We start from the raw sequence: 11,463 nt of genomic DNA, 5'->3' as shown, positions 1-11,463 counted from the left end.
AATTCAGATAAATTAATAAAACGTGGTAGACAATAATCATCTTTATTGTATCATGAATCTCGTTTAAAAGTTACATTCAGAATACATATTTTGATATATAAACACACTTATATACAATACAGTACCTGTCAAATTTCCTATATTTTCAGCATCATTACTCGTGTCTTCAGTGTCACATGATCCTTCAGAAATCATTCTAATATGATGATTTATTATCAATGTTGGAAACAGTTGTGCTGATTAATATTTTTATAACCTATTGTTTCAGGATTCTTTGATGAAAAAAAAAAAAAAAAACAGCATTTATTTAAAATAGAATGTTTTGTAACAATATACACTACCGTTCAAAAAGTAATACTTTTACTCAGCATAAATTGATACAAAAAAGTGATAGTGATTATTTTTGATCAAATAAATGCAGGCTTAATGAGCATAAGAGTCCACTTTCAAAAACAATAAAAATAGTAATGTTTCCAAACTTTTGACCGGTACTGTGTGTGTGTGTGTGTGTGTGTGTGTGTGTGTGTGTGTGTGTGTGTGTGTGTGTGTGTGTGTGTGTGTGTGTGTGTGTGTGTGTGTGTGTGTGTATAAAATATTTATAAAATTGTCATTACAAAACGGTGGCACTAACAGACATAAACGTATGCATATCTGTCGACTTCTGTGTTGTGTTGTGTTGTAAAAAAATACATCCATGAAATATTGTTTGACTATTTACAGTCTTTGTTTTTGTTAGCAGAAAAGTAAAGATATTTTCATAAGTGTTAAGTACATTGTATTGTTTTTCATTGTAAACACTATAAGAGGAACTTTCTTTAGTGGGCTTTAAGGCTTTCAATAAGGAAAAAGAGGTCTGACCCCCTGATGACACAATAGTGATTCCTAAAAATATTGATCTCACTCCTCCTTCAGTCTCTTCAGCTGGCTCAGCAAAATCAGAGGAACTATAAAGAACACTGAACTGACTATAAAACATAATTCTGCTCCAGCCAACCAGTACACTGAAAAAAATAATAATAATGATGTTATGATTTGCTGAGAACTGCAAAAAACAAAAGGTACATACTGATATATAAATGATATTCAGTAACTGAAAGGGACAATTCTGATTAGGGTTGTTCACATAATCACTCAGTGTACATATAAAAAAAAAAAAGACATTTAATCTTAGGATATATTTTTGATATGTTTACCCGAAGAAGCCACAATAGGGCCTAGTGCTCGAGCTAAAGCTCCAAGACTCCGAAGGATTCCCATGACTGTTCCCTTCTGACTGGCTGAGCCTAAGACATTAACACAGACATCATTAACACCATCACACATTCAAACTAACAGAGGTGTGAGAGATCATTGCCATCATTACTAAAGGGACAGTTCACTCAAGAAATAAAACATTCTTTCATTGTTTACTCATCCTCATGTTGTTCTAAAACTTGAGTGACATTTCCTCTTCTGTGGAATATAAAATAAGATATTTTGATTTGTCCATACAACGGAAGTCAATGGTAACCAAAACTGTTTGGTCACCACCATTTAAAAAAACATCTTCTTTTGTGTACTACAGAAGAAAAAAAGTTTACATTTTTCGGTGAACTATACTTTTAAGTAATGTCCTTTCAAAAAATTCTACAGAATGGATCAAATTTAAAGGAACTTAACAAAAAAGCCCACCATGTTCAGACACTTGTGTTGAAAGACACGGAACAACAATAGCAGCAGCTGCAAAAATAAATACATGATGAATTATTACAAACTGAAATACTAATGCAAAAAATACAAGTATATTTTTATTTGGATGGTAATAATAATAATAATAATGCATTTGTACACTGACAGAATTGATGCATGATTGCTTACCAAAAGAGAATAAAAATAAGCCTGAATAGAGTAGTGTCAAATTCCATGCTATTCCAATGAGCAAGAAGGCTGGTATAAGTGATATAATTGCCTGAAATACACATAAATGAAAACAAATATGTAGTCACAATGTGCAGACCTTTGAGTAGTTCATTAAATCATATTCAGAGTTCCAAGAAAATTGCTATTTGACTTGTGATCCAGTAATGCATGACAGAGTTTACCACTTTAACAGTCTGGATCTGATGGTCTGGTTTGATCCTGCGGGCATATCCGCCCTGGATCACTGCCATGGTAATGCCGATGAAAAAGAACATCTTCCCCTGCTGCATGCTACAACAGAAGAAAGCAGTGTTTCGCTTTAAAACCCTCAGGCAAGACCATAGGCTTCAGCTGCTGATACACACAATGATATCAGTAAGTCACGGTTCTGATTAAGCAAAACATATCTCTGACTGTTCAAGACTACATTGGTATATTGAAATCACATATTATCCTAGCAGCTACACCTTTGACCTTTGTTCACTTTCCCCCATTCTGGTTGTTTATGATGTATAATAAAATTCTCCAAAACTTCCTGGTTCCTAATGCCTACATGCAAATAAACCCACAGGCTGTTTTTCTCATCGCATGGTTTAAGTTGAGCCCTGAACTCAAAATCGATTAGTTCATCGATTAGTTCATTTACAATGGATAGTTTATCTGTTGAAGACAATGGCATGCTTTATGTTACACTTTAATTTGAAGCAGTAGCCACAGATTTTGTAGCAGTTTTGTAGAAGTTGTGACATTCAGCAATGTTGTGTTAGCTATAGATTTTAGGCCTCACCTGGAAAACTGGAAGCGCTGATGTGTCAGAAAACTCAAGGTGAATTCCAACCCAGAGAAGAGATACAGATACGTGAAGTAAACCAGTCCAAGCACCTTAAGATTTTGCATTTCTATTGTAAAAAAATAAATAATCACAAAAAATGACTGCGACAGTTCATTCATTATTCAACCTGGTAAAGTTCAAGACTTCTAGGTTGGGTGAAACTTTATGCTCTCACTTTGTTCAGACGGCGGATTCTCTGTTCTTGTGACCGCAGTGAATCGGAAAAGTGCAACAGGGTGAAGAAAATCTCCAGATTGTTGAATGCCTGAAGATTCAGATGCCCCCTGAAAAACATTCATTACATTTATAATTGAAGACAATGCTCTAAACAATTTCAATCCAAGTTGAAGTCTATTCAGAAAGTGATCACAATTAAAGTTGCAATGTAATGGAAGAAGCACCAGATCTTTTCTTCCGTAATGTGTCATGAATCCGAAATAGGGGGCACGTGGTTCTATCCATTGAAAGGTTGGATTCTGAAATCCACTGGCGCTTCAAAATACCTATACTGTATATATATCCGAATTAAATTCATAATCAAAGCCTTAATCAATATTTATCCTCCTATATTATTATAATGATTTTTGATGATTCTTTCCAGTTATGATATTGCTTAATCAAGAGAACCCCTGATTGTTTGTTTCTTCCTTTATGTTTTCTAAAGTTTGCATTCGGTCTCTGAGTGGTGACTGAGGGTCTGTCCTAGGGATGTGTGACGTGTCGCTAAAAACACGAGATTTCAGTCATGTGTTTGGATTTTGGAGGTATCACACACCCCTATAACCTGACAGGAGAGCAGTAACAGTGCTTGCTCACTTAGCCCGGCTTCCAGAGATGAAATATGGATCGGTTTTTCATTTTTATATTATATTTTATTCCTTTCATATTTCCTTTTACTGAAACACTAAAGAATTGTATGAATATTGCCTGTACTATTGTCTGTACCTCTCACTGAGAGAAAGCACGTTATCAGTATGTTTTGGGAAACTTTTTCTGGTCAGTACTAGAGCTCAATCAACCTTGGAGAGACTGTGTATCTGTATGTGTGTGCAGTTTTCTGTGTTACAGATCAGTTTTGGAGGTGGATTACGGGCATCCTAAGAGATAGGTGGACTTGTTGTTCTGGGCAAGCTGGCGGCTGCTACAGACCTGGAAGGTCACTACGTGCCTAATTCCGGGGTGAAGATGTCAACAAGTGATATACAGTATGTACACATGAACCTGATTAACTGACAATGTGTGGAAATTGACCATGACTAATGACGTGGCTAGACCTTGAAAACAGTATAACTGTTGAGAAATGATGGGCGGGTAGAGGGAGCGCGGCCAACGAACTCCTTGTGAGACTTGAAGCTGGCTTCTGCTGATGAAACTGCAAACTATTCTTCAGTACATTTTTCTTTAATTAATTGCACTCCTGACCCTTGGTCTTCATTTTTCACTACTGGTCTTGGGTCCTAAACTGTTACCCCAACACCATCACTTGTTGACTGGATGGAGGCAGATCTGAGTGCAAGCTTGCAATCGACCAATACTATATTCCTGCAATACTGGAGACTGCAGTTTCAGGACCACAGTTCTAGGACGCTAGTTTTTTGGGACAACGCCACCTAGCCAATTTCACTCCAACAGAGGAGACCTGATTAAATCTGCAAACAAAATGATGCAAAGACTAGACCCATGGAAATTATTCTTTTTAAAATTATCTTTCCATCTTATTTTTAAACTTTTTTAAACTTTAATGTGCAAGGTTTTCGGTGTCAGCAGTCTCCAATTATTATTTAGGTGTGCAAAAACAGTTCTGCATTGTGCTGCTGGATGTTGTAAACTGGTATTGTTTTCAAATCATGTTAATTTATTACCGTACTAATAAACACACTAGTTTGTAGTGCAATTGTTTTACCGTGTCAAACCAAAAGTCTCGCACAGGGACAGAAAATAGTTTTCTTTCCAAGAAAACTGAATTTAAAACCAGAATAAGTTGCTCATATATTGAAACAAATAAGGCTAAATGTATTTCAAGAGGGTAACCAACAGGTTGGTATGGTTAGGGATTGGTTATAGGACAATATATCAATTATATTTTTTGAATTAAACAACTAAATAAATTCTGAAAAAATAATATTAAAAATACAGAATTGAATAGTAAGTGCTATAAAATAGTCCTAGAAATGCAGTCAACTGTAAGAAAGGGGCGGGGGTTTAAGCATACATCACTAGAGAGAAGTCTTTCATTTCACCAGAAAATTTAATTTCGAAATTAAATATGCATCGATGAATAGTTCGCAATATTATTATGATCAATAAGATTTATTTAGAAAATAGATGATAGGTAAATTTCCATTTCATGCCAACTTTAAATGTTACTATCCCCCGGTTTCATAGACAAAGCTTAAAGGGTTAGTTCACCCAAAAAGGAAAATTCTGTCATTTATTACTTACCCTCATGTCGTTTGACACCCGGAAGATGGCTCAGAAACTTTACACTCTCAAGACCCATAAAAGGTACTAAAGATGTCGTTACAAAGTCCATCTCACTACAGTGGTTCTACAATAATTTTAAGAATCGACGAGAATAGTTTTTGTGCGCAAAAAAAACCTAAATAACGACTTATATAGTGATGACCGATTTCAAAATACTGGATCATGAAGCTTCGAAGCGTTATGAATCAGTGAGTCGAATCATGTGTGTCAAACCGCCAAACTGCTGAAATCACGTGACTCTGGCGATCCAAACCGCTGAATCGACTCACTGATTCATAACGGTTCGAAGCTTCATGATGCAGTGTTTTGAAATCGGTCATCACTTTATAAGTCGTTATTTAGGGTTTTTTTGTGCACAAAAACTATTCTCGTCGATTCATAAAGTTATTGTAGAACCACTGTAGTGAGATGGACTTTGTAACAACGTCTTTTGTGGGTCTTGAGAGTGTAAAGTACATTGTGCCAATGGAGACCTTTCTGAGCCATCGGGTTTCAACTACATTTACATTTACATTTATGCATTTGGCAGACGCTTTTATCCAAAGCGACTTACAGTGCACTTATTACAGGGACAATCCCCCTGGAGCAACATGGAGTAAAGTACACACTCAAGGACACACTGGTGGTGACCGCTGGGATCGAACCAGCAACCTTCTGCGTATCAGCTAAGTGGTTTAACCCACTGGACCACCACCTCTCCATACTCTTCAACTAAAATATGAACGGAGGTCTTACAGGTGTCGAACGACATGAGGGTAAGTAATTAATGACAGAATTTTTATTTTTTGAGTGAACTAACCCTTTAAGACTAGTCCCAGACTAAAATGCATGTTTGAGCTGTTTTAACTGAAAGCAACTTGCAGTGGCATATCTTAAAATATCTCAGTGCCATTGTTTTGTCTCACGATGCATAACAGTAATGTTTTTTCTAAGGCCCGTTTATAAAAGCTACTTAAATGCCCTAATTGAACTAAGGCATAATCCACCTGGCTTAATCTAAGCCCTGTCTTTGAAACCGGACCAATAAATATTAAAGCACATTTGAATAATGAGTTCACTTAGAATTACATAGTTACATTATATTATTAGAATGTACCTGAAGTGGCAAATTGCAAATCCCAAGCATTATTTTAGTCACTAAATTATAACTAATTATTAACAGTTAGCCTCTGGTTGTTGCATATTGTCACATTACTGACCTTTTTTAAAGTCTCTGGCAGCATGAGGAAAATAAAAAGAAGGTCTGCTAAAGAAAAAAAGACAGCCAGCATGGCAGGGCCTTGATAAAACACCTCAGTGTCTTTGAGTCTCAGAGCAAAGTATGCTCCCATTAATGGACCCAATGTGAACCCCAAGGAGAAAGCAACACCAATCATTGCCTGAAAATAGAAGAAAACAAATCCACTGAATCTTCAAGTTACTCACAAGCTATAAGGTTAAAAATGTCAAATCTGTCCTGAAAATATCAATTAAGATTTTAACTCACCATTCCCTTGCTTCTTGCTTTAGGGCAAGGCAGGTCCGCCACAACAGCTGTGCACAGGCTGACATTACCTTTACAAATGCCTCCCACCACTCGAGACAGCAGAAAAACAGTAAAACTGTGAGAGAAAGCCCACAGAACGTAGGACGCCACGAGACCTACCTGAAAAACAAGGAAAATGTTACTTAGATCTACTAAGTCTAGAAAAGGCCTTGAGTCATTGACATACATTAAAAAGGAATATGTTAGGGGATTAATAAAGATACATTTAAATGCTATTTCAGAGTTTCCCAAACCGGGGTTCGTTTATTTTATTAATTTTATTAATTTAACCTGGGGGTTGATGAAAAGCTAAAGATTAAATAAATATTAAAAATATATAAATACATTTATTTATTCGTTTACCTGCATGTCATTTAACAAGTAACCAACACGAGAACCTTGAACATGTGAATGTGTTGTTTAATTATGGAAATATTAACTTAAAATCTCAGTGGCTACTTCCAAGTAAATATTTTAGGTCAAAGGGGTTTGACATACAAAAAAATTTGGGAATCCTTGCCCTATTAGATCTAATTTTGTCTATACTCACAGTTGTTAACAGCAGCAGTGGTTTTCTTCCGTAATCATCTGAAAGAGCCCCAATAATGGGTGATGACAGAAATTGTAGTAAAGAGTAAAGAGAGCCAATCAGACCTAAGACACCAAAGAAGAAGATAATCAATGTACATGTCCTCAATACAAATGTTCAAATTATGCGCGGCATTTAAAGGGTTAGTTCACCCAAAAAGGAAAATAATGTCATTTATTACTCACCCTCATGCCGTTCCACACCCGTAAGACCTTCGTTCAACTTCGGAACACAAATTAAGATATTTTTGTTGAAATCCGATGGTTCAGTGATTCCTGCATCGGCAGCAATGACATTTCCTCTCTCAAGATCCATTAATGTACTAAAAACATATTTAAATCAGTCCATGTGAGGACAGTGTTTCAATATTAATATTATAAAGAGACGAGAATATTTTTGGTGCCTCAAAAAAACCTAAATAACAACTTACAGTAATAACCGATTTCAAAACACTGCTGCATGTGTTTCAAACCAAAAGTTTCAAACCATTATGAATCAGTGTATCGAATCAGCGGTTCGGAGAGCCAAAGTCACGTGATTTCAGCAGTTTGGCGGTTTGACACGCGATCCGAATCATGATTCAACACACTGATTCATAAAGTTTTTTGCAGCACCAAAAATATTCTCGTCGCTTTAGAATTATATATATAATATTTAAACACTGTACTCACATGAACTGATTAAAATATGTTTTTAGTACATTAATAGATCTTGAGAGAGGAAATGTCATTGCTGGCTATGCAGGCCTCACTGAGCCATCGGATTTCAACAAAAATATCTTAATTTGTGTTCCTTACGGGTCTTACGGGTGTGGAACGGCATGAGGGTGAGTAATAAATGAAATTATTTTCATTTTTGGGTGAACTAACCCTTTTAAAGAAACCCTCAATATCAGCCAGAGTAATGAAGTTACCTCCAAAAAGAACACTGTTATATTTTGTGTCCAAAGGAACTCCAACTGCCCCTCTGAACCAGTTCACTACGCTCTGTAATGACTGATACACACCGTCCTGTAGAATACACCAAGTTATCAACAACATCAAAATCATAAGTCAAAGCTCTTTTATGCACACTGCAATGATTTTCTAAGCATTTTTGTTGTTTTCCATCACAAATACATAAAAAAATCTTAAAGTCATATTTATGAGGATCTAATAACAAAAATGCAATATAATATACATAACTATGTTTTCAGTGGTGTATAAAGACCTTACATAATGACCTGCTATGTTTTTATTACCTTAGGATGAGCCATTTCTATCTCCTTACAGTGAAATCGCCATTTTGCTCCGTCATGTCTCTACAGTAGCTCTAAATGGACAAACTTCTCCACAGAGCGCTATAGTCACTCTCTGCTCTCTCCGACAACGACATTTGTGTCCTGTGTCGGCCACCGTAGCTTCTCTATGTGCTTTGAAACGGAGGGGTGAGCGGTGGGCGGTTGCAATTCGCAACCTCACCACTAGCTGCCGCTAAAATTTACACAGTGCACCTTTAAATAAAGATGCATTTACTTGAGAAGGCAAATGACTCAAGACAAGAATACTGAAAAAGAAAACAATTTTTTGCAATTCACATAATTATGCTACTATTCAACGGCTGCTTTTCCCCTATCCAGTGGGGGATAATGTAACAGAGTAAAAATGTTACATATAACACAATAATTGGAATAGTTCAATGAGAGCGCGCTTCATGAACATGAACACTTTTAGTGAATGAGGCCATTGTCAGCTTCCTTTAATGAGAAAGAACAGCTCTGGGCTTGGAGGCTTTCCACAGACTTGTCTCTTTAACTAAACTACTTAATATTATAAAGTTCATTAATTCAGCAAGTAATTATATAAGTCATCTCTGACTTTTGTACTAGAAATGGTCTGTATATCCTTTCTTCAAAAGTCATATGTACGGGAAACATGTCCTGACTGGAATGCATCATGCACTGTCACACAGTCTCTAGTTATATGTTGCATGACTAATCGAGCTCAAAATACAGCAGCCTTTCTTTTTGAATAAAGAGCCAGCCAAATACCTTTTGAGATTTTATTACAACAATATAGCCTATCCAAATGATAACCTTAAAAAGATGATCTCACCCCAGTTTGACTGTAGTGGTCTAAGATGGAAGGGAGCAGTGGAAGTATTAATGTGAAACCCAGCAAGTCAAGCAGCAGTGCTAAGAAAACCACCCGGATGACTCTGGAAGAGTGAACGTCCTCAGATGTAGTTTTGTCACCTGCCATGTCTCCACTCTGGTAGTTTTTCTTTACAGCTGAGAAATCTTAAAGCATCTCCTGTGGGCAGTGAACTGAATCACTGAACAAAAACAAAACATTGAACAACAGTATGAACTCCATGATTTGTCCTTGAAACTAAAGTACCAATAAATGCACTGTTATAGTAAAGTTTTTTGTACCATGGTATTCTTTAAAGTCATGTAAATATAGATTACAAATCATTCAGTCACACTCAGTACCATTGGATATATCCAAATACATTGGTATATAGTCATTTAATAAAATCACCGCACCATATTTTACCACCAATTTACATTTTAGTATATATATTTACTATAAAAATTTAAAAAGTAGGTTCAACTTTATTTTAAGATTACCTTATTACAGTGTAATTGCACAAATAAGTACAGAGTAATATAAATTAACAATGCATACATACTATATGTTAGGGTTAAGGTTTGGTTTATGGTTGGTTTATTGTAATTATGCATCATTTACTGTTACTACTATGGTAAGTACATGCGACAAACGTAACAATTTAATAAATATTTCAGTGTCCTTGTTGTAATTGCACAAATAAGTAGGCTGGATAATATTAATTAACAACACGTTCTTACTATAGGAACAGGACTTTGGTCCATGGTTAGTTGCTGGTAAATATGCATAGTTTACTGTGTTACTACTTTAGTACTTTTACTTTTAAAGTGTTACCAAAAAGCCTTTGATAAATATTTTAGGGTTGTTATTGTTGTAATTGTTAATTGTAATAATATTACCTGAGAGCACGTGCTTAGGGTTAGAGTTTTACGGTAAGTTGCTTGCATTATGCATAAGTTGTGACAAGAGTGTTGACATGTGTAACAACAAGGACACTGTAAAATAAAGTCTTGCCAAAAATTATTGAATACATATTTCAAATTACTCTTATTTAATCGAGGACTGATTTAAAAACAACTTAATTAAAATAACATTCATCATGCACTGGTCATATAAACTCGCACAGCCCATACAGTATTTCACTCCAGTCTGCTGGAGTCCCCGGGAAAACAGGCAGCTCTCAAATAAACTCTACAACTTCTAAGAGACTTGGCAGTTTGAAACTCTTTTAAGTCGGTTATTTTCTTCGTTTAACCTACACGGTACAGTTGACTTGATATCTTACCTTGAGCTCGCAGTGCGCAATCAAAGTTCCCAGAAGATGCTGCTACTTCCCCACACACTCCCCCATCGTGAACACACACCAGGAAGCGCGAGCGCGGTGTCTCATTTCACCAGCTACGACAACCGTGACGTCTAGAGGGATGAGCACGAGCTGATTTAATGAAGTGTGCAAATATTTACAAATGAGAGTTTTCCACAAAATAAATGTTCATGTGGTCTAAATTATGACGGTATAATTTGGAACTGTACTGTAATGCATTACTGTAATAATCAATGTACTCATCATCATCTGATCTGTCAGAACAGATAATCATAGGGCATGCATTATCCATAAAAAATACAAATCAATAAGTTAATCATTCCTCTCAACCAAATGTTTTAATTTATTTGTTCATTTTAATTTTCAACATCACTGTTTTAATAATAAGCCACTTGTAATGGTTTCCAAAGACCACAAGATGGAGCTAACTTATAAAGTTTAGATCTTGAAAAATTGGCCGGTGAATATATTATTTATAAATAAAATAAATTATTTTAATTGGTATTAAATAGGGGTCTTCAGCCTCTGAGTAGCGTGCATTTTATACACAATCTATAGAATTGAGTAATTTTCTAACCCTTTCACTATTTAGGTTAATATATATATATATATATATATATATATATATATATATACATATATATATATATATATATATATATATATATATATATATATATATATATATATATATATATA

General features: G+C 35.5%; 1 protein-coding gene across 1 annotated transcript; it reads right to left on the bottom strand.

Moving 5' to 3' along the window:
- Window positions 1-14: 14 nt before the first annotated feature.
- Window positions 15-10,812, bottom strand: LOC307125650 (major facilitator superfamily domain-containing protein 10-like). The gene is made up of 13 exons (XM_079815685.1): window positions 10,726-10,812; window positions 9,423-9,642; window positions 8,243-8,339; window positions 7,291-7,394; window positions 6,702-6,860; window positions 6,415-6,594; window positions 2,907-3,015; window positions 2,687-2,798; window positions 2,082-2,190; window positions 1,858-1,948; window positions 1,672-1,719; window positions 1,194-1,283; window positions 15-1,001 (listed from the first exon to the last, which is right to left on the bottom strand). Exons 2-13 carry the CDS (start codon window positions 9,567-9,569, stop codon window positions 898-900), a joined length of 1,350 nt encoding a protein of 449 aa, XP_079671811.1. The 5' UTR covers window positions 9,570-9,642; window positions 10,726-10,812; the 3' UTR covers window positions 15-897.
- Between the last annotated feature and the right edge of the window lie 651 nt (window positions 10,813-11,463).

The sequence above is a fragment of the Gobio gobio genome, assembly GCF_949357685.1.
Source record: "Gobio gobio genome assembly, chromosome: 4".
NCBI classification, from domain to species: Eukaryota; Metazoa; Chordata; class Actinopteri; order Cypriniformes; family Gobionidae; genus Gobio; species Gobio gobio.
This window is presented reverse-complemented; position numbering and strand designations above follow the sequence as displayed.